The sequence below is a fragment of the Chanos chanos genome, chromosome 8 (genome assembly GCF_902362185.1).
Source record: "Chanos chanos chromosome 8, fChaCha1.1, whole genome shotgun sequence".
NCBI lineage: Eukaryota > Metazoa > Chordata > Actinopteri > Gonorynchiformes > Chanidae > Chanos > Chanos chanos.
In genome coordinates, this window is record NC_044502.1 from 22036074 (window position 1) to 22059400 (window position 23327).

At 41.3% G+C, this 23327-nt stretch overlaps 3 protein-coding genes across 6 annotated transcripts; all 3 read left to right on the forward strand.

Moving 5' to 3' along the window:
- Positions 1–2012: 2012 nt before the first annotated feature.
- Positions 2013–13144, forward strand: smarce1 (SWI/SNF related BAF chromatin remodeling complex subunit E1). Of its 4 annotated transcripts, none has more exons than XM_030782048.1 (11): positions 2013–2055; positions 3412–3464; positions 3839–3882; positions 4459–4563; positions 5466–5558; positions 6639–6770; positions 6909–7080; positions 7325–7497; positions 10823–10924; positions 11436–11664; positions 11903–13144. In XM_030782048.1, exons 2-11 carry the CDS (start codon positions 3458–3460, stop codon positions 12118–12120), a joined length of 1275 nt encoding a protein of 424 aa, XP_030637908.1. In that variant the 5' UTR covers positions 2013–2055; positions 3412–3457; the 3' UTR covers positions 12121–13144. The 4 variants fall into 4 exon arrangements, with proteins under 4 accessions (XP_030637908.1, XP_030637910.1, XP_030637909.1 ...); XM_030782050.1 differs by having other exon boundaries at positions 5466–5546; XM_030782049.1 differs by having other exon boundaries at positions 4459–4557.
- A 1557-nt stretch (positions 13145–14701) lies between these two features.
- Positions 14702–17057, forward strand: LOC115819462 (von Willebrand factor C domain-containing protein 2-like). The gene is made up of 3 exons (XM_030782975.1): positions 14702–15049; positions 15688–15817; positions 16807–17057. The coding sequence occupies exons 1-3, from the start codon at positions 14702–14704 to the stop codon at positions 17055–17057; spliced, it is 729 nt and encodes a 242-aa protein (XP_030638835.1).
- Positions 17058–19297: 2240 nt separating this feature from the next.
- Positions 19298–22271, forward strand: rpl23 (ribosomal protein L23). Its single transcript, XM_030781158.1, has 5 exons — positions 19298–19359; positions 20365–20448; positions 21499–21627; positions 21883–21996; positions 22146–22271. Exons 1-5 carry the CDS (start codon positions 19347–19349, stop codon positions 22226–22228), a joined length of 423 nt encoding a protein of 140 aa, XP_030637018.1. The 5' UTR covers positions 19298–19346; the 3' UTR covers positions 22229–22271.
- Positions 22272–23327: the final 1056 nt, after the last annotated feature.

Genomic DNA, 23327 nt, shown 5'->3' on the forward strand with positions numbered 1-23327 from the left:
ATTACTTCAGTCAAATTTTTACTTGAGTTAAAGTACTGGAGGACTTGCTTTTAAAAATACTAAAAGTATTCAAAAGCACATTTTCTTTTTAATGTCAACGCATTGTTGTATTGTTGCCACAATGCATTTACAGCACCTGATGACTCTGAAACAACCTCCTGAATGTAGAACCTGTAAGATAAAAAGCGGGTGGGATATGCTACAAAGCCTATAGAGACACAGTTAAATTGACAAAAGGACAGCTGCTGTCGTTTTCATTTGTTTATTTGACACCCCACCCAAACCCCCCTGCCCCACCCCACAAAACAGCATTGCAGTGTTCTGACATAGTTCTGGAAGTGTGTGTGTCTTCTGTAAATCTGAAACATTTATAGTTTTTTATTATTCACCAGATTCGTCACATGTTAACAAACATATTACTTGTGATTTTCAAGTCACATCTCATATCTACTGTGGCGAAAATGATTGTATAAGTGAGCAGTGAGCACTACATCACAGAAACCTACATAAAAAGTTAGGTGAGCACAGCACATGAATGCATACAGGGACCAATTAGCTCAAAAACCTCACAGTCCTCGCAGTCTTGTGGAACTCTCAGAGATTTAAACATACCAACTGTGGTGGAAATGTGGATTGACAAGGGCATCTATTGACACCAGCAGTTTAAAAGTGATAAATGCATCTTGGCCAGTGATTAGTTCTGTCAGATATTGCAGTGTGCACAGTGCCATCAGTGACTGAGTATTAGAGGACACATGTGTTAGAAGTGAGAGAAGTACTTTATTGGTCACACACACCAGAGCAGTGAGCAGTAAAATGCAGCCTTTGCATTTAACCCATTCTGTACACCAGTGAGCACACACACACACACACACTAGAGCAGTGAGCATACACACACATTAGGAGCTAAGAGCGGTGGACCGCCAGGGACCAACTTCAGGGCCATGTCCGAAATCATTCACTCATTCACTATCTAGGGAGTTCTATGTAGAGGACTATATAGTGAGCTCAGCGGCAAAATGAGAAAACACTTTCAGACACTACTCAGGTCATTTTCTCTGCCCCATAATTACATCATTGCTGTTGCACAATTAAAATGTACCAGATCAACGTCGGCTGGTGGACCATCCACAATGCATGATAGTACGTATTGTCTGGTCAGTGACAATCGGTTGTACACTACTTTTCACAATGCATTGTGGGATACTTTGAGTCCACTTTATAGGGTGTACTAATTCTCACTCTACATTCGTACAGCACTACAAAATGGCGAACTCACTATATAGTAGACTACATAGTGAGTAGTGAGTGATTTCGGACACAGCCCAGGTCTTTTTGACAGTGCTTTGGTCAAGGTCACTGACAGGAGTACTAATCCAAGCATGCATGTCTTTGATGGTGGGAGGAAACCAGAGGACCCAGAGGAAACCCACCCAAACGCAGGGAGAACTTCTGCTGGCTCTGCTATCCTCCACTATCCTTTAAAGTGGCCAGAGGAACTGCACTTGTCCACATCCAATCTGGAAACACACCAAAGGCCTTACGCTGCCCACTCAGGTCTGCCTCAGCAAGATGCCAAGCAGTACCAACTGGGTAAGGGTTGAGGCCACAAATCTCACACCCAGCCACAAAACTCTAAAAACCACAAATGGTCCTTTGAGTTGTTCTTGGCACTCCCTTCTGCATACTGAAATGTGCTGCTTTAGGCCTGGTTGCTATGCTCTTTGTAAGTTGTTTTAGAAAAGCGCCTGTGAAATGACCAAATGTAAATGTAAATGAAAAACTACTAATACAAAACTAATAAATAACACATATATTAAAAAAATAACAGATATATTTTTATTTCGTTATATGTAACGTTATATTTTCATTTCGTTCCTGTTCTTCGCAGGAGCAAATAAAGCGATACAGTTTACCATCTTCACGAAAATAACCGCTTCCTTCCACGCACATATACAGTAGGCGGCAGCATTTCCCCTTTAGGGGCCAAACCAAGAATTAAAAAAAAAAAAAAAAAACTAGGCAAGCGCCATTGAGGGAACAAAGGAGTCTCGGGTGAGTGCGTGTAATCGTCGGATTCTTTATTAATCAACGATATTTTTGCAAAAAGTTATAATTCTTGTTATACAGTGTGACAAATTTGTGATATTAGGGATATATTCTGTTTGTTTACGAGAATCATCTCCCCACACAGATTATCTTATTTTCTTTAAACGTTAGTCAAGTCATTTGGTTAGCTACAGCGAGAGGCTAATGCCTTTAGCAAATGCGAAACGATTTGTTTACCGTCGTTTAGAATGAAACGAATCAAATAAAATTCACTTAAGAGGTGTAATGCTCATAATATCACAGTTCACTCTTTAGTTTTAACAGATATTTTTGCGAGTAGCAAAATCTACCAAGTCTTGCACACACTGCATTTGCATTCAGTATCCATACGATTGTTGGTAGCATAGCCACTTAGCATGTTTGCATGTCTACTTGTGGACCGATTTCTCTTCGCCAGCAAACCATCTGTCATTCGGGATGTATGTTGTGGTGTAATCTGTCATACTCGTCTTGATCATGTCGATATTCGGCGTTAGGCCGAAAATAACATGATAATCGTTCATTGCCAAGTATTGTGATCAGTTAGCTAGCACAGCTAGTTTAGCACAAGTTTAGCCATGCAGTAGCGGTGTCTTCCGAAAAGGAAAAGGAAACCTCTTTGAAAAGTATTTATGAACAGTAACAGTTGAATACGATATTGCCTCTGAAGAGTCTCGGCGTCGTTTATCGGTTTTATTCTTTTCCCCAAGTACACCAGTACAGATTGTTTTTAGAACTGTTATTAGCTAATTTATTCAGATTATGTATTGCCTAGTTAACTTAGCCAAATAGCTCACGGTGACTGCTTGTGTGCAGCATAGCTAAGATATACTGGTATATAGCTGTAGTTGTATCTGTGCCCTTACTGTGGTTGAAAGAGGTGTTGTTTTTCGACAGCAGCGTGTAAGAAATTTGTAAAAACTATTCTCGTTTTTGTGACCAGTACTAATGTGGCGCCAGGAAAACTGTTCGCCGTCTCGCGTTCGTGGCGTCTGTTGAGTTAAACAGACACCCGCACGAGGTGGTGAAGTCAAGCACAACGCATGCTGTTCATGGGTTTCACCATTTTAATTTGGGGATGTTTGCTTTCCATCAATAATGCCAAAGGGAAATATTTAGGTAGATGTATTTGCAATCACAGACAACAAAACGATGTATATCTTTATGCTGTAAATCTTATTTTCTGAGATCCCAGTGTGTTTGTATTTTGCTGTGTCACTTCAAATAGAATTAATCGAAAATATGTTGGCAATGTGTCACGTTTTTGGACAGGTGATACTGAAAGCATGCCTATTCGTCTAATAAATCTTTACCTTATTGCAGAACCAAGTGATGGGGATAGCCTGATATCCTCAGTCCTTCAAACAAGATGTCAAGTAAGGACACATTTCAACTGTGATTTGACCAGAGCATTTCAGAGTGCACCTGTCAGTCTCTATTCAACACTCAACATGGCTTTAAATTAACAATTTTAACTGACATTGCTGTTTTGTGAAGAAACGGATATTCATTGTACTGTCTCTCTCAAACAGGTGCATTTGTTTTTAATTGTATTGGGTATTGGAGGTCCTTAGATGAACTGTAAATTACAAATGACTGTGACAGACCGACTCCTTTATATAAAAGAAAATGTGACGAATAAGTAGGCTTTGCAAACAATAAAACCCTGAAATTGACCACAGGGACAGTGCCAAGCAAGGCCTGCCTCTAATCTTGAGTTTCCATTAATTATTCCCCCTCTCTCACACAGAGCGGCCATCCTATGCCCCTCCCCCTGCCCCAGCCCCTACAACAGTAAGTATGCCAGAATACGCCAGTCATCCACATATGCTCCTCCCCCATATATGCTTCCTTTCAACCATTGCCCAAAGACAATAAGAAATGAGTGCAGTGTGGAAAATGGGTTGGCAGATATGTTGCCAGATGGGACTGTTTTCCCCTGCCATACTATGCCAGATTAATATGATCAAAGATTATTAGAAGCTATTGGTATTTGTTTCTGTTTGTTTTTTCATCTCAAAAAGGTTTGGGCATCAGGTATCCTCTTACGTAACCAATGAACTGCTTTTTGGTATGGCTCAGGAGAACTCGGCCCTTAAACTTCCCTTTTCCACAAACATTAACCTGTGAATAGATCCACCCCATAGACAGCTGTTCAGCCTTTCCCTCCATAGTCTCTGTGGCTTTGCTAAAAACAAGTCTAGATAGTACCAGTTTGTGCTGCTGTCAAAGATTGCTGCTTTTTGCATGTTGTATGCAAACCATTAAAGAGGAACAAAAGAGCAAGATTCTCCTTTTCATTTTTTTTGTCCCTTCCTCCCTTGTTTGTGTCATTTCTCATTCGTGTTTTGTCTCATTTGTCTCCATCAGCAAATGCCCACCACCCCTGGGTTTGTGGGGTACAACCCATACAGCCATCTGGCCTACAACAACTACAGGCTGGGAGGGAACCCCGGCGGGAACAACAGGGTAATGGTAGGACCACTGCCAACTAGGGCCAGAGCCGAAGGAGAGGGTCTAATGCCCCAGAGGAGATAAAGCTAACAAGCCAGACTAGTGACAGAAGCTGAATGCTGTAACAGGACGGGCTTAAAATTCCCACTGGTCACTGACAGATTGGTTACTGAGAGTTTGTGCGGAGGGTCATTACTCATGGATCAGTGAAGCTTGTGAAGTCATGGGTAGCTGTCTAGCTCTCAGTAGTGGAAACCCTCATATCTCTCATGCTCCTGTCAAACAGTCACTGCCTCCAAACAGCTTGGAAGTTAATTGGCATGGGTTTCTTCCAAGTGGGAGGGCGTCAGTCGGAAGTGATTGTTTCTCAGAAGTGCCCCCTCCTCCCTGTTACCCATCCTTTCACTTCATCTTGCACGAGAGCTGCTGCCCGTCCTCCGGTGTGCCATCCCATGCCCAGGCCTAGCCCTGGCACAGTGTGGTCCTGCCCAGGCCGTCCAGCACTCAGGACTGGTCTTGGCTTCTTGTGGTGTGTGCAGGGCATGGTCAGCTTGTTAGGTCAGCCTGTTAATGTACTGTAAGAGTGTTCAGGTCAGCCTGTTAATTGTTAATGTACTGTAAGAGTGTTCAGGTCAGCCTGGAGAGGGTTCAGAGAGAGGCCAACCAATCTCGGGCAGTAGACGGCCTCCTCTTGGCACTGCATGACTGTATAGCTGAAGGAAATTACACCTCTTGTGTGCTCAGCCTGTTGTGTGGACTTATCCTCTGAGCAGATCATGCTGTGGTCATTTTCAGTCGTGCTCCTCCCTTCTGTACCTTTCCCATAGTGCATCAGTGTTGTTGCAGTGTCTGTTTCCATGACGACCTCTGACAGAGCAGTCGATGCCTGACCTCTGTGTGTTTGGTCTCTGTCTCCCTCACAGAACTCCTCAGGGATCACTGTGCCCAAGCCCCCGAAGCCACCAGACAAGCCCCTGATGCCATACATGCGATACAGCCGGAAGGTAAGCAGGAAGGTAAGACACCCACGGTGTCTGCTTTGACTGCTTCATCTATAGACCTGAGACTCACAGTGTCTGCTTTGACTGCTTCATCTACAGACCTGAGACACACACTGTCTGTTTTGACCACCAAAGCTGTGACAGAGGGCATGCAAAGCCTGAGCGCACAGGTTTGGCTGTCAGAGAGACAGACCCTCAGATGGTGGAAACATCTCCAACCCAAGTCTCTTTTTGCAGATTTAACCAGTTTCTTTACTCAGATTGCAGGTTTGATGTTTAATGTGAAATGTTAGTTTTTTGAATATCCCTGAATGAAACATCAAGCTTATAATGTTGATGTCATTTTCCTAGTCTCAGGCCTTGCTGTTGTCTCTTTCCAGTCGTGAAGATGAGGACAGTTAGGAGGTGCTTAGCTGATGGGGGTCCTTATGTATTGTACAGTTGTGAGGCAAAAACCAGTAGCCTAATTACCAGCCAACAGAAAGCCTGAATCGCACATGCTCTGCAGGGAAACAGAGAGAGAGAGACGTTCTTTGTATTATGTTAGACGACGCAGACACTGTGGATATTTAACAAGCTCAAGATCTGTGAAATATATTATGTGAAATTAATAGAAATGTTCAATAAATCAAAATATTGTGTTAAAGCTCACACATATTTGTTGTTTGTCACATGTAGTAGACTGTTTTTGTGCCGGCAGGTAATGCTGGCCCTTTCCGCCAGCTACTGCCACAAGTATATTTCAAACCTGTGGGAAACACTGAAGCTGATGGAGGTGATGTAGATGAGGACAGTAAGGAGGTGCTGAGCTGATGGCGGTCCTTGTGTATTGTACAGTTAGGAGGTGCTGAGCTGATGGAGCTCCATGCTCAGATCTTTCAGTTTCTGTCAGGAGTAATAGCTGAGGAAACACTTTCTGAAAGTTTCTTAAACTAGTCTCTGTGTCTCTCTCTTTTTTCTCTCTGTCCTTTTTCATTCTCTGTCTTCACTCTTTCACACTCTCTCTCTCACTCACTCACTGTTTCGTACTCCCTCCTCCATCTGTCCTCCTCTGTGGCATGCCTCTGTTGTCGTTTGATCACTGTCCTTTTCCAGGTTTGGGATCAAGTGAAAGCCTCTAATCCAGACCTGAAGTTATGGGAGATTGGGAAGATTATCGGGGGCATGTGGCGGGACCTGACTGATGAAGAAAAGCAGGACTATTTAAATGAGTATGAGGCAGAAAAGGTGCGCTCTAATTTTGCCAAAGCGTTTCACGTCATTTTACACAATTGTGTACTACAGGAGGAATTTTCCATGAGGATTAGTGAGAAGGCACATACTGTTAAAGGTATTCATTTGTGTTTGACTTGTGTTTTGTTGTAGATTGAGTATAATGACTCTCTTAAGGCGTACCATAACTCACCAGCCTACCTGGCCTACGTCAATGCCAAAAACAGAGCAGAGGCGGCTCTGGAGGAGGAGAGCCGTCAGCGGCAGTCCCGTCTTGACAAGGGAGAACCGTATATGAGCATACAGCCTGCCGAGGACCCTGATGGTAACACCACCAGTATCCCACAAACCCCCTCCCACACACACACTCACATACACACTCAGGGTCTGAATGACTGGAGAACCTGGTGGCTTTATAAAGACAGTAGTCATGAGTGAAGTGTGTGTATCTATAAAGTCAGTAGTCATGAGTGAAGTGTATTTATAAAGAGAGTAGTCTTGAGTGAAGTGTTGTGTATTTATAAAGGCAGTAGTTGTAAGTGATGTGTTGCTTTTGCGGCTCTGTGTAGACTATGATGACGGCTTCTCCATGAAGCACACGGCAGCCGCTCGTTTTCAGAGAAACCACAGACTCATCAGTGACATCCTGAGTGAAGTGGTTGTGCCGGATGTTCGCTCTGTTGTCACTACCGCCCGGATGCAAGTCCTCAAACGGCAGGTCCAGTCTCTCATGGTGCACCAGGTACGCTAAAATATACCCTTCTACACATATGGGTACACAGCTCTGGACAGCACTGGGGGGGGGGGTATGTATGTATGTGTGTGTGTGTGTAATATATATATATATATATATATATATATATATATATATATATATGTATATATATATATATATATATATATACATACACACACACATATATATGTTAGGGCTGCCCCAGACCAAAGATTTTATTAGTCGACTAGTAGTCGTTAGTTCGAGCTGTTAGTTGACTAGTCGTCGCACGCTTATGATATTAATTTAATTATTTAAATATATTTTTTTTTGGGCATCAGAAAATGGCTCCAGGGCTGAGAAAGAATGTTACAAGTAACATTGTGCTACATTACAGAGAAACACATAACCGTAATAATAGGCTAAGCCTTTAAAACATAAATCTTACAAGCACACGCCTGAAGCGAGCCACCTGTTAACGTTCTGGGAACCAAAAATTGTTACCGGCAGCCAACAAAACAGGTGAGAGGACAGTCAGTGGCAGCCTGAGCCTGCTTCTGGCTACCGGTGCTGATTAAAGATTAAGTATTTCCTAATTTGTGACACCTTTTCTAAAGTATAGCTTCACAAGGTGCTCTATGTTCCTCATTTTAACACAGGCGGGAGGCTGCTGTTTTGATATTTCCCCTCTTAAATGATACATAGCTTAAAATGATCACTTTATTCTAGTAATATTATGCCTTTTTCTCGTAAAATTACAACTTTATTCTCGTAATATTGCGACTTTATTCTCATAGTATTACTACCTTATTCTCGAAATCTCAGTATTTTTTGTTTTTTTCCCCCTCATTGTGGCCCTAATACTCCATCGTATTGGGCTACTTGCATGTTTCAGATAATAAGTCCTGTTTGAGGTCTCATAATATTATGACTTATTTTGTGAAATTACGATTTTATTCCTGTAATATTACGACCCTATTCTCGAAATCTCAGAAATCTCTTTTTAAAGCAGAAAGACATAGGAACTGTATAGCTAATATGCACACTTCAATATTTGTTTATTTATCGCAAGTCATGTCGTCATCGCAATATTGAACAACGTTATTGGACATAGCAGATTTTCCTCATATTGTGGAGGCCTACTCAAAATTCCTGCCCAACTTTGTCTAATAATTTTTGAACAACAAACACCTGAATGGCGTTTGAGGGTTTTATTTATTTATTTATTTATTTTTCTTAGGCCCGTGTGTCATTCCGTGTCAAATCAGCTAAGGTTGTTGCGGCTCCATTTCAGATTTTGTTCAGACCATGTCTATATCATGAATGGGTCCCAAAACCAAGGCCTGTACAATATTTCTGTTCAAATCCTGTTTTCATATGTTTCAGCCCTTGATATTATTTCATTTTTATAGCCTCAAAAAGCCTTATCTGGGAAGCCATGTTTGGGCTTAAATGTCTTAATAAGTATTGTTCCTAACATCACCAAATTTTGTATGATCGAAGACAAACATGTTTTCTGTATGCCAAAACCCTCAAAAGCCTGTACTGCATGCCATTTTATTTAAGATTTGGATTTTTAGATTCCTAGATTTGGAAAAAAGTGCAAAATTCCTAAACGAGAGTGATATTGAGGGTACTACAAACCCACATTTTTGCACCAATATGATCATTGCACCAATCATTATTTTGTCTGCAAATACAATCTTTTATTAATTTTGTGGCAATATTTGAGATCTCTACCACTAATGGACATGAAGATATTATGAATAAAACAAGGCCTGGTAGCATATTTTGGTCATTTTCATACAACCAAAATGGTATGTGGGGTAGTTAGTAGGAACATAGAGATGTACATGGAAATTGCTTGATGTATTATTATTAAGGGTACAAAGTGCCAATGTCCTTCAGTTTTGCCTTCATACAAAAATAGACAGATTTTTTTACCAATGGCAGAAAAACATCCATTTCAGGATTACATTTTTTTACCGCATTATCTCCATGAATATTGAATTCCTGTGTCATAGGAGTTGTAAGAAATAAAGGATAAACATATTTTCAGCGTGTTCATTGGAATAAATAGCATTTGAGATGGGAATTGTGTCTCTGGTAAGGTCTTGGATATTGAAAAAAAGTTAAATATTTTGATAATACCTCTGGTATAAGGAGGAATAAGTGGTGTCCTAAATGGCCCTCTCATGTGAAGATATTGCAGTAGCCTTTGAGCACTTCCTAGCCTCCAGTCAGTGAATAATGGAACATGGGCATTCCACTAATCAAAAAGACACCAGGCATGTACCTAATTTAGTCCTGTTGTTCAAGTTGTATAGGATAATAGTTTTCAGCACATGTAATTTCTAGTACATAATTTGCTACATCTGTGATGGACTGGTGACCTGTCCAGGATGTTTCCCTGCCTTTTGCCCCGTGAGCAATAGGCTCCAGCACCCCCCGTGACCCTAATTAGGATAAGCAGCTTAGAAAATTAATGGATGAATTTGATACATTGCACATCATTTTTAATAAAGTGATTTGAATTTTTTATTGAGTATCTTGTTCTTTTTTTAATATGGAATGTAAAATTTAACCACTCCATTTAATAAAACATCTATCATGTCATTTTCTATATTGAGGCCCTGGTAGTAAAGAATGTAGCTTGCACTAATGACCTATAGTAGCATGAGCCTACAGAGAATATGTATTTCTAATACGTTTTGGTCCTATGAAAATGACTGGAAAATGCTACCATGCCCTGTTTTATTCTTACTTACTTCCTGTCCATTATTGATAGAGACTGTAGATTGTATTTGCAGACAAAATAATGGTTGATACCATATGTTTGCAAGAAATGGGTTTATAATACCCTCAAAATAGGAATTTTGCACTTTTTTCCAAATCTAGGGCCTTATGGAAAACCAATAGGCATGCAGTTCAAACTTTTAATGGTTCAGTCGCACTGAGAACATGTTTGTCTTCCATCCTACAAACTTTGGTGAGGCTAGGAATAATACCTTTCAAAATATTAATGCCCAAACATGGCTTCCCAGATATGGTGTTTTTGTGAGTGTAAAAATAAAGAAATATCTAGTGCCAAAAAACAAAAATTGGAAAAAAAATATTTTACAGGCCTTAGTTTTACAACCCAAACATAATATAGACAAACTTTGAACAAAATCTGAGACGGCGCTCCAACCACTTTCCTGGATTTTGTCTGATTTGACTCGGAATGACCCATACATATATGTATGTTTGTGATTACTGGCTGCATGAAGGTTTTGATGCTGGAAACTGTGTGAATGTGTGAACTGTCTGTGCTCCACGGTGACTGTGTGAACTGTGACTGTGTACTGCACAGAGGAAGCTGGAGGCAGAGCTGCTGCAGATTGAGGACCGTCACCAGGAGAAAAAAAGACGGTTTCTGGAGACAACAGAGTCTTTCAACCGTGAGCTCAAACGGGTATGCACTCTTCCCCCAAACAAACTGCACATGAAGAACACACACAAATACCCCAAGGCAGAAGGAGGCTTTAATGGGTTAGATTTAGTGTGATACACTCGTGTCCTACTGATCCAGAGCATGGCTCGTTTGTTCACACCCAATTCAGGCCCATGGTATCTTAACTCAGTTTTACTGTTAAGTTTATGTTCATATATATATATATATATATATATATGAGAGCTTAGAGTGTAGCCTGATGGGATGTTTAGAGGTGTCCACTGTTTCACCCTCCACTACATTAACAGTGGACTCAGACTGTGTAATGTGACTGGAAAAGGCTCCAGAAGCAGTAGTGGGACCAGCTCACTATAAATGGGAACAGAATGAATGACCAGTGTATAAAGCCAGATGGGCTGACTTCAGATCTAATCCCCAGTGAGAACAGCTGGAGAGTGTGTGGTCCTGTTTGTGGTCTGTGAAACTGAAGAGGCGCTTTTGTGTTTGTGTGTGTGTGTGTGTGTGTGTGTAGCTGTGCAGTCTTAAGGTGGAGGTGGACATGGAGAAACTGGCTGCGGAGATGGCGGCGGCAGAAGAAGCAGCACGGCGGCGGGCAGAGGAGAGGGAGCGGGAGGTGGCGGAGCAGGCAGAGAAGGCAGCCCAGGAGGAGCAGCAGGCAGCTGCAGCACAGGCCAATCCAAATCCAGAGCAAACCCCTGAGCCCAAAGAGGGAGAGGAGACCCCCACCCCAATGGAGACAGGTCAGTCCACCACAGCCCTCTGCAGCTCAGATGGATCAAACAAAACTGCCCCCATGTTCAAATATCTGACACAATACTGTGTGTAATATGTATGATGTTGTGAGGGTGTAGCTTGGTTTCCTTGGTTATGATGATTTCAAAGAGTGTGACTATAGTGTGTAGTACTAGAGTCAGAGTCATGTCATCTGAGTTGTCTTTGTTGGTCTGTTATGTCACACACACACACACACACACACAGATGAGGCTCCGGCGGAGGCATCTGAAGGATCCCAGGAGGCTGAGGAAGGGGCGGCGTCTGCTCCTAAGAAACAGGCTCACCCTGAGCCTGCAGAGGGAACCACTGACGAGGGGACAAGTGACAGCACCGCTCCATCTGAGAGCAGCACTGGGCAGGCCGCGGAGCCCCCACCATCAGACGCAACTCCCGAGGAGCACCCCCCAGGACCAGCCCAATAACACTGCTACACTACTCCCACCCACCACAGTCTGTGTCTGCCCTGCTCTGCCACCAGGGGGCACCACTGCAGTAAACTGACGCCTTGCTTGGTGCTGTTCATTTGCCTTCTTAAGCCAAGCTTTTCCCACACTGGTCCTTTTGGCTGTCCACACATTTCTCCCATCTGCTGTGGTCAAGTCACAACACAGATATTTGAGTTTTAATTCAGTGTTAAGGTCTGGATCAGTTGAGATTTTAGTTCTGAGGTAATGGGTAAACGAGCAGAGGAGGTGTGTGAAAGGCTTTTTGGGCAAACAAAGGAATATTCAGAGAAGTTAAAATATGCAGATATAAAATATGTGAAAAAGTTCACTGCTGTGTAGAGCAGAGTCTGTAAAAGCTTCTGAGCTGTGTCTTGGACTGCAGCGTTCTCCACCAGCTTCTCTGAGCATTTCTCCACCAGCAGCACACTAAAGCAATGCCATTTTTCTAAGTGCTTCTCTCCACCATCTCACCTCTAATCCAAACAGCAGGGCTTGGTTTTGTCATGCAGAGTGTGTTACTGATGAGATCTGGCCTGTAGTTTAACATCTGGCCAATGCTAATGCTCTGTAGAGCCCTTGACTTTTATTAGTGCTTTTAGAGCTGAGTGGGTAGAGGAGGAACAGTGCTGGAGTGAATCACCTTTTATCCTTTTTCTCCTCACATTGGGCCCTGTGGTTTATGATGACATGGAAGTAAAATGTTACTTTCCCGTTACTTAACGCTTCTTTTTGTTTCCTTTCTTGATGTGATTTGTTAAGTATTAAGTGAATTGTAGTAGCTGTCTGTTGAGTTTAGTCACTCTTACACCACTCTTGCACTGACAGGAGAGTGGACAGCCTGTCCTTCACAGTTTTTAAATTATCAGTCAAAATGGTCTGCAGAGACCTTGCAGACCTGGCAGACAGAGGTGTACCTGCATTTGAATTGTCATTCCTTGTCTTTTTTTTTTTTTTAAACCTTATTACTCCAATAAAGTCATTTCTATGCGTTTTAATTACATTTTGTGTAAGACTTGGTTCTTGTGTAAGACTTGGTTGAGTCAGTTGGTTTGAAGATTGTGCATAATGCATGGCCACTGTTGTGTCTTAAAACACTTTCACGCCATGCAGTCTCGTCCCTAAATGTTACAGCAAGTTTATGGAACAGGGTCATGTATGAATGCGAGCTGTAGTCAACATCTGAAAAGTTGATTTGGCAGTTCTCCAGGACCAGACCTGGTAAGACTCCTGGAAAAGTTCTGGATAGACCCAAGTGTGAACAAAGCCAGGTAACATTGTTTAGTAAGGATGATGTTTTTTTGATGATGTGTTTCTCCTGTGACTTAAACACTGCAAGGTCAGCTGGGAGATATAAACAACCCGGGGGAGAGTTTTACTGAAAAAGCTATGGTATACACCCCTGGTGTATACAACACTCTTGTTTTGTCAGTCATAAAATGTGGAAAATCTGTTGCCTCTCTACTATTTCAGATTCATCTGAAAAAACATTAAAAGGAGCACCGTTAACTTATAAGGCCGGTGGGCTTAATGCACTTGATTTCTGCATAAATAATCAGATGTTCATATTCAAGTGAATTAAGAAATGCATATCTTACATTGAGTCACCTTGATCCATAACTTCTTCTTTGAACATAGCAGCAGTTCAAATTTTTTTCTCATCATTTTAAATGTACTGAAGCAGACATCCAAGATCTGTAATTTGACACACTTGATTCCTGGAAGATTGCATTCAACTTTAAAGTCATAGCAAATAAAGACAGCTTATCCCCTTTATGCCCCTTCTGTGAAAACAAAGATGGGGCCATTCAGTCAAGTGGCGTTTAGGTGGATGATTGTGTTGATATTTTTATGTTAACAGATTTCAGGTGGCATGATTTTTGTTGTAGAAACCCAGATAATACTGATCTTGACAATGACTTGCAGTTGCTTTGGCTTCTGAGAAAATTCCATATCCACAAAGTCAGAGCATTTAATTCTGTTTTGTTTTGATATAGAATCCGTCTTTACTTCTATGGAAAAACGTGTCAAGGCATTTGAACTGTAAAGCTTCAAAAGCATGTAACATACTGCGGATTTTTTTTTTTTTTTTTGGATAAACTCTGTCTTTTGAAAATGTATTTGTGTATTGACTTGTCCGCATATTCCCAGTGTTAGTTTGTATTCCACTTCGTATTCCATTCTGTTGATATGAGTCAATTAGTCAATCAATAGCCTAAACAAAGAGGGGGTCTCGTTTTTCCTTACCTTTCCGGTATTTTCATGCCAGTGGTCTCCTATTTGGGTGGAAGTGTGAACGATAATGTGATTGGTGGTGAAATACTTTTGTTAAAAAGAATCTGTGCTGTAACGGCATATAAAACCCAAGGGGCGTCCCAGTTTTTTAGTTCCCGGCTCGAACACAGAGATTATAAACAAACAACAACAACAACAAAAACATAGCAAAAGAGATGTGTCGCCAGTACATGTGGCCACTGAGAATGAGACTAGGGCTCCAAGCCAAATGGTTTCAAAGCATGAGAGAGCGAGCCAGACCATCACAAAGTAGTGAGCGGTAACCATGCGCTTCCTCGTTCTCTATCAGTCTTTTGCGCTCCTTAGCTTAGAAACCGCGCCTGAATATTCTACAAAAACTGATTTAGAGTACGAATTTGGAGACTATCGTGGCAAGTGGTGCATCGACGATCAAGGTTTTGTGTACAGCATTGGGGAGGTTTATTATCCAAGTCCCAACGCTTGTCCATGTACCTGCACCGAAGATGGACCGATTTGTCTAAAACCCAAATGTCCGCGTATCCACCCGCGATGTACTCGCATCCGGTACAAGTCCTGCTGCCCTGTCTGCGAAGCCGTTAGTAAAGTGTGCGTGTACGGTGGAAAGACCTATAGAATGTTCCAGGAATTTAAGGTGAGTAACAAAAAAAAACTGTAAAAATAAAAACCACGTTACTCTAAATAGACTTTATTACATAGATTATCATTAAGAGAAATGGTCAATTAAAGCAGGTAATTAAACGCAAAAAACATTATTGCCGGAGCAAATTTCTCTGAAGTAGCGCTGATTAGTGTGCGAGTGTATTAATTTGAGAGCTTTAAATATCCATATATGAAACGAGTTCAGTGTACTAAGAGCCCAATAACTGGGAATCATACCCTTTCTGTTACAAACGCAGCTTTTTTTTTGTCTCAACTAACTAACTAAATAAATAAATAAATTTTTCCTTGTGTATTAATATTTCCCTGAGGGCATGTGCAACCAGTTTAGCTCAATGACGTAATCATTTCTGATGACTCACATATTAACAGTGTGTGTAGTTTGGAACAGTTTTGCTTTGGTCAGTTGTAAATTGTCTTAAATTTTCTGTGATTCACCTCAGAAATACTAAGTGTAACAAGGCCATCAACTTAGTGAGTTTTTGGAAAATAAATTATTAATTGAAAAAGTAAAAAAAGAAACACACTCCACTATCTAACGTCAGGCTGGTAATATGTGTTCCTCTGAGGAAAAACACTCCTGTTAAATGGCATGTTGACTGTGCTGAGCAGTTGTCTCCATGTGAGAAATGCCGCTGTGAGGTGAACAGAGAAGTCTACTGCACTGTGGCCGAATGCCCTGCCTTGCACTGTGTCAACCCAACCTATGAGCCCAGCCACTGCTGTCCAGTATGTAAGAACGGTGAGAGTGCTCACACACACCCAACACACATGATACACATCATTTATACAGCTTCTCCTATCAGCATCAGTCAGAGCTGCCTCTGTCATGGCACAGACACGTGCATGGATGTGTGGATGCAAGTCTACCGTATGTGCTCAAGTGCATGTGGACAGATTGCTGTGTATTGATAGTGGCCATGTAAATCAATCAGGAAACTACAGCTGATTTGTGCGACCCTGGCACGTGGGTCATTGATTGTAGGCTGGGACAGGAATGCAATGGAAAAAGAATGATGCAATGGAGTACTTCAGTCACCTGCCAGTGACAAATAGTCTGGAAAAATAAATTCTCCCACTTCTCACTGTTATAGTCTGAGTATTAGGGGGAGTAGGAAGGGAAGGGAACAAATATATGCAGGAAGGGAACAAATTATTTACATGGACATGATGTGCGTGCACATGTTTGTTTGAGTCGGTCGTTCAATTTTTGTTGTTGTGTTGTTGCTGAATGTTTTGAGAGATGAGTTTTTATATGATTTTGCATGAAATTGTGCCTCCACTACACTCTGCTGGTGCAAAATAACAAAGTGTTATCACTGCCAGCCAATGCTCAGTTAATAATGCAGTTTATTATACGGCTTGGTTGAATACTGGATTCTGAATGGTATATTACAGCATTCTATGGTCTATTATTTCTGAATAGAAGCAGACTCCTATGAATAACAGACCATTGCTATGGGGCTATTTTTAGCAGAAACAACAAAACTATTTTTAAATCAATAAAACCATTTTTAAATCAATATTTTGAGTTAAATTATTGATTTCTTTAGTTTGGAGCCGTGTAATAAGCGGGATAATGTCGGGGTCCTGCATCATCCTGTTGGGGTTTATTTCGCTATAATGACCGGCTCGCTGTACGTTATCCCTTATGTGTATCAAAAGCGTCGTCTGTTTCTCTCTCTCTGGATACCAGTAAGACATAGTCCTTTGCCCCCCCCCCCCCCCCAGGACCAAACTGCTTTGCGGGAAACAGAGTGATTGCGGCCGGAGAGCGTGTAGAGGTCGATGAGAGTACCGTGTGTTTCTGCACCTATCGGGATGGGACGTGGCAGACACACCCTCACGCGACCTGCGAACTGCGCCAGCTGCCTGAGGAGGACGCCCCTGGGGTCGAGGACTCGTCCAAACAGATGGAGGAGCAGGATCAGGAGAGAATGAGGGAAAGGGAGCTGCTGCCCAGGCTGGACCTGATCCCATAAGGGGCGTGTGCTGGGCGGCCAGATTTTGTGACAGTCAGGGAAACAGGAGGGTGTCAGCGCCCTGTGTAAACACAACCTGTGACACCTAAGCTGCCAAAACTGACCGCTTTGCCATCACACCACTGCCACAAAACATGCTGAATTTCCAATTTCCGACACAACACAGATGCTCTCGCTCTTCAGGAAAAGTGATCTACAGTGAATGTACACACACATATTTCCTGAATCAGACTGATGCACAAATGTCACAATGCACAAATATCAGATAAATATGGTGGACTCCAGACATACAGCTGAATTAATGGCATAGAAATATGAAACATCATCCCAGCATAAGTCCTTATAATGTGCAGGGAAAAATAATATACAAATTTGAATATAAATGATCTTCCAAAGCATTTCCACCATCTGATTTCATGGTTAGTTGGATCATGACATGTAGTTTAGATGTTAATAAATAAGTAATGGAATATAACCTATCTGAGCTTTAGTATCACTACACTGGCTATGAGGCAATATTAAGAATGTTTTAAGAATATTTTAAGTACATTTCGAGAGGCAGATACTACGCTTGTAGTGACACGTAACTGGTCTGAGAAGCAAAACCAGGTGTGGTTTACAGAGTAGCATATATGAGCATGATATACACTGTCTGTTGATCCCTTAAAGGTCAGCACACTGGCACAGGACACTGATGTCCGCTCAGGTTTAAGTTTTTTTTTGTCAGTATGTCAGAGTGCGATTAATGTGTTGATGAATTTCGCCCCCCCCTCCCTCCCACCGGAAACACACCCCACCCCCATACACATAAACACGCTCCACACTTCTCACCATCACTCCGGTCAATATCTATTTATTGTTGAACACTACAAATGCTGAAAGTGATCAAGGTAGACACCTCTGAGCAGGGCTATGGAGTCGGTACACAAAACCTCTGACTCTGATTCCGACTGCCGAATTCATGGTACCTCTCACTCTGACTCCTCTATTTGTAATTAGACTAATTATATTTCCTATATTGACTGAAAGCACACAACATACAAAGCATTTCTTCACTGCCAACGTGAATCATCTGGCTACCTTTTAGCACCCTAACCTTTTAAAGTTTGGATGTAAAGGCTATAGCTATGCCATTGTAGCTTTTATATATTTTTATTAGAGAAGTTAGAAACTTTGAGTGATATCAAACATAAAACTTACAAAATTTTAAAAAATGCTATATTTTTTATCAAACGGTTACACAGTAAAAGGATATTGAAGAAATAAACTATAAAAATGCTATAAAAGAAAATCAGGAACATCTTTCTTTACCAATTCCAAAATCAGTACATCCTACTACAAAGATTTCAAAGTTAAAACCAAAGGAAAAAAAATTACACTTAAAGCAACTTAACAAATAAGTATTTTAAAAGAAATAAACTCAATTAGTTGCATAACCCTTCCTTTTCCAGATTAAAGCATTGTTTGAATATAAAATTTAAGTGAATGGAACATTTTTAATTTCATTTAATTTTAGATTGAAAAGTTTATCCCTACAATTTTTAGAATAGGAGTTAAATCAAAAACTATAATATTTTAGATTACACGGCTTTGTTGAATACTCTATTCTGATTGGTCAATTACGGCATTCTACGGTCTACATTTCTCTGGTCTACATTTCTCTACTCTACATTTCTGAATAGCAGACCGCTGCTATGAGTAACACACCGTTGCTGTGGTAATATTCTTTTTAGCAGAAGCAGTAAAATCATTTTTAAATTAATAAAACCATTTTAAAATCAATATTTTGTGTCAAATTTCTGGTTTCTTTGGTAAGTAACCTTGTAATTAGCAGGATAATGTTAAGCGAGTCTGTCATTATTGCGAAAAAATGATCAGCTCGCTGTACATTATCCCTTACGTATGAAACGGGACCATTTGTTGACTTTTTAAATTTAATTGTCGTTCATTATTTTACACAAATGTTACATATTGTGTTCTAGTTTTGATGGCTTGGGAGTTTAACTACTGTTAACCGAAACTTGAAGTTAATAACATTAAGAAAACAAATAAAACTGTTTGAACTTCTTTTCGTATTTGATTATCTTTTCATGTTATCAGGTTTTGCCAATATGAATTAAAAACGTGCTTTATGAGTTTAGTTGTCCACATGTATGGGTGTATTTCATGATCTCAAACACCAGGAGGCAATGCAGGAAATGATTCAACAAACATTTCAGTATCTGTGGTGTGCACGACGTTATAACCCACAATCCCTCTCTAGTCCTTCCTCTTTTCCGCTCCGCGACAATGTCTAAGAGAGGTAAGAAGCACTGGAGAAAATCCATTTCCATCTTTTATCTGGAATGGCTTTAAACTTGAAACATTTTAAGGAATTGTTACATTTGAGAGATTATAAGTGTTATATCCGAGTTAGTTTGAAATGACGAGTTTTCCCTGGTAGTAGAATATTAATGGCTCATTTCGACTTACAGAGCGAGGCCATTTTGACTAGTTATAATGTGGAGACCGATGTGTAGACCTGTTGGTTTATTATTTTCACTCATGAAACAGCAGGAAAATAACCAGAACATCGATTAAGTTGTACAAACCTCTCAAACTGCGGTATTTGACAAAGATGCTTAGGTAAGGTTATTTGGTACCGTTTCATGGCTGTGTAGGCCACACGTTGGTCAGTTGGTAGGAATGCTGGTAACATCTCATGATTATCGTGTTTATGTCTCTGTTTCCATGTGTTTAAACTGTCCATGGCTCTCGTCTGTTAGAATCAAGTAACAAATACGTGTTTTTGTAAATGTTTACAGGAGGGTGGCAGTGTATAAATCAGTTGCACGGTTTTTTTTTTGGAAGAATTAGCATTTGCTAGCACGCTAACGTAAAGAGAGGTAAAAGACGTGTAAACGTGTGGTCACCAGCGACACGCTGACTGAGCTTACTTGCATTGACGTGAAGCGGTTGCTTACATGCAAGCTGCGTGGCCGCATCAAACACTGTTGAAAATGGGTGCACACTGTAGTTCCTGTATGACGCCGTGAAGTTCGGCTCCCTTCTTAAAGCACTTGCTTCGTCTGGTCAGTGGCCGGGTGAGTTGTCGTGGAAGGGAATAGAAAACCCATCACTCTTGGGTGAGATGACAGTTATTACGTACTGCTCTATCTCAATCCGTGTTGGAACAGTTCTCATGTTTGAAATACAGCAGTAATCGTCATGATGGATGGGTGCCCGAGTGACTTCAACTAAATTTTTAAATGTGTGAAAGATCTGTGGCTAGCCTCCTTTCATTGACTTTTTCCCCTTGTTTGTGCAGGACGTGGTGGGTCTTCTGGAGCAAAGTTCCGCATCTCGCTGGGTCTCCCAGTGGGCGCGGTGATTAACTGCGCAGACAACACAGGTAAAGTATTCAAGTTTCAAGTTTATTTAGAGCTCAGTATCACTGCTTACAGTCTCAAAGGGCTTTACATGCCCACAACAAACAAAACAGGACGGCACCCCTTGACTTACTCGTCATGGTATTGAAGGCTGTGCTGGGGATATACAGAGTATTTCTGCAAGTATGTTAACACTGAGAATGAAAAAAGGAGTGATGTTGATGTTATTTATGTGGTTGTAGCTTTGGCAAGATGCTGAAAGTTGATGGTCTAACAGTAATTGCCAGATAGTTAAGTTGTAAAAGGTTGTCCTGTCTCCTGTCATGAGTGTAGTGCAGTTAAATGTATCTAATGACTAATGTAGTGGTCATCTTCAAAGTGCTCACTATGCCTCATACGTGAGGGCCCATAAACACTCACGTCATATGTTGTGATGGTGTAGCTGATGGAAGTGGTCACAGACTGCTCTCTGTAATGGAGCAGCTCAGGATCAGATGTTAGAGTTGGTGTTGCATCTGTACAGCTAGGAATTAAAATTGGGTTTCTTAATCCATGTAGCTCTAAGATTCCAGTGATGGTGATGACAGATTGGAGTTAATGATGAGTGTTGAGAAATGTGGACTTCACTCAAGGGACTGGTGACAGGAGTATCCAGTGTAAGCTTAGATGTACAGTAGTTCCCCGTTGGCTGTGTTGAGTCTTCTATGTTCTCAAATGACCAGAGATGACTGGAGATAAGCAAATGTGAGGGTGAAGGTGTTGGCTGATTCACCTTTACTAGGAACACTGTACATGAGACTGTTAGCAACTGGTCTGTCTGCACCACTTTGTCCGAGCCCAGAACTGACACGGCTGATTCATCCAGGCAGTTCAAGCTGTTTACACAGGGTCTGTGGCGTGGTTTACTTGACTGACCTCTTTTTCTTTTTTTTTTTGAAGTTACAATGGATACTAACATTCTGTGTTAGATATATCAAGATGGCTGCATACTAATTTAGGAGCTAATGGCCATTTTTTTTTTTTAATAAAAGTTTGTGTTTCCCACAGTCATCACCGTTACCCTTTTTCCACAGGTGCCAAGAACCTGTACATTATCTCTGTGAAAGGCATCAAAGGCCGACTGAACAGGCTGCCTGCAGCAGGTGTGGGCGACATGGTTATGGCCACAGTCAAGAAAGGCAAACCAGAGCTCAGGAAGAAGGGTGTGTACACCAGACCTCCAACTTCTCACCACACCTGCACACTGCACCTCAGTTCTCATCACTCCTGTCGCATAAGCCTGTTTTTAGGTTTGCTTAAATTGCAGCTGTGGGCAAAGTGTAAAGGTTGCATGCTTAATGGAGCAGCACTGAATAGGAGAAAGCATGAGTGCAGGTGTATCGCTGCTATTAGGACACAGTGAAACTCTCCTGTTGTGTTAAACACAGTTCTAATGTCATGTGTGTCACCTTTTACAGTGCATCCTGCTGTGGTGATTCGACAGCGCAAATCATATCGGCGAAAAGACGGTGTCTTTCTGTACTTTGAGGACAATGCAGGAGTCATAGTCAATAATAAAGGTGAAATGAAAGGTGAGCCATCATTCCAAGAGTTCCCAGACTTCTTTAAAATGACTGGGCTTTGTGTGACAGGGTGAGTTATGGAAGGGTGACTGGTTGAAGTGGCAGTTTTCAGAAAAACTCCTGAGTAAGCATATTTCAACGTGACCACTGTTTTTCAGGCTCTGCAATCACAGGACCCGTTGCCAAGGAGTGCGCGGACCTGTGGCCGAGGATTGCTTCAAACGCAGGCAGCATTGCCTGATCTTTCAACGGCTCAGATTTTCAATAAAATATTCAGAAAGCCATGCAGGGCTCCTCTCCTGTGTTTTTATCGTGCTGATTCCCATTAATGGCTGAACTGTTGGCTGTGTTTGTTGAAAGTTAGGTTTTGTCTAAAATGTTAAAGCTAAAATGTTAGTCATATACCCAGACCAGTATAGTATGGTTGATTTAAAAGGATTTGCCACTTTAATGCAACAATCAGTATAGGAATCACACAACATGTCGCAAACATCTTAGACGTGGGGAAGGTGAATTGTACGAGGGTATCCGAACCCAAAGCAACAGGAGCAATGAGAGCGCTAAAAATACGCAAATACAGTAATTTTGACACAATTTTAGCTCTCGTACACTGGCTTTACTAACGTCTACCTTATCAAAATGTGCCTCCTATCGCTAATGTCATTGTATAACACGTCAAAATTACGTGGGAGCTGCTGCCTTCCTGTAGCATTTTTTGAGAAGGTAGTGATAATTTATAGACTACGCTATAAATTCCTGCGACCGGTAGCAAAATCTGATAAGGACGCAAAATGACAGAACACCGGTCTACGCTACAAAAAGCAAACCAATAAACAAATATGGAAATAAAATTATATCGAGAAATGTGTTTAGTTCGCCACAGACGTGTCAATTTACCAATATTTTACCTTAACCACGTGCTTTCCTGTCTCCTCACCTTCTCAAAGAAAAGCAGGACGCCTTCCTGTTCTCATGTGGAAGAGTTAAGTAAGTAGTTTCTAACAACAACCAAAAATTAAATTTCTTTTCCTAATGCAAATGTCAACAGATATTTTTTAAAACTCAGTACACCACTGATAAAAATATAATATGTGTAATAACAGTAATGCATATCCCCAAACTGGTAACACCACAGACTTGGCTTGGTTGTCATAGTGACCACTTTGTTTGACAGAGGAGCAGTCCCTCGCATCGTAGTCAAGCAGGTAGCAAATTCTTTGGTGCCGAGCGAGCAAATAGTTCAGAGTTAGAAAGTCCCAACAATCGTTTGAAACTCTTATATAGCTAGTTGCATCTTCATCGCAAGAGAAGTGAAAGCGGTCATTTATAGTATATGACGT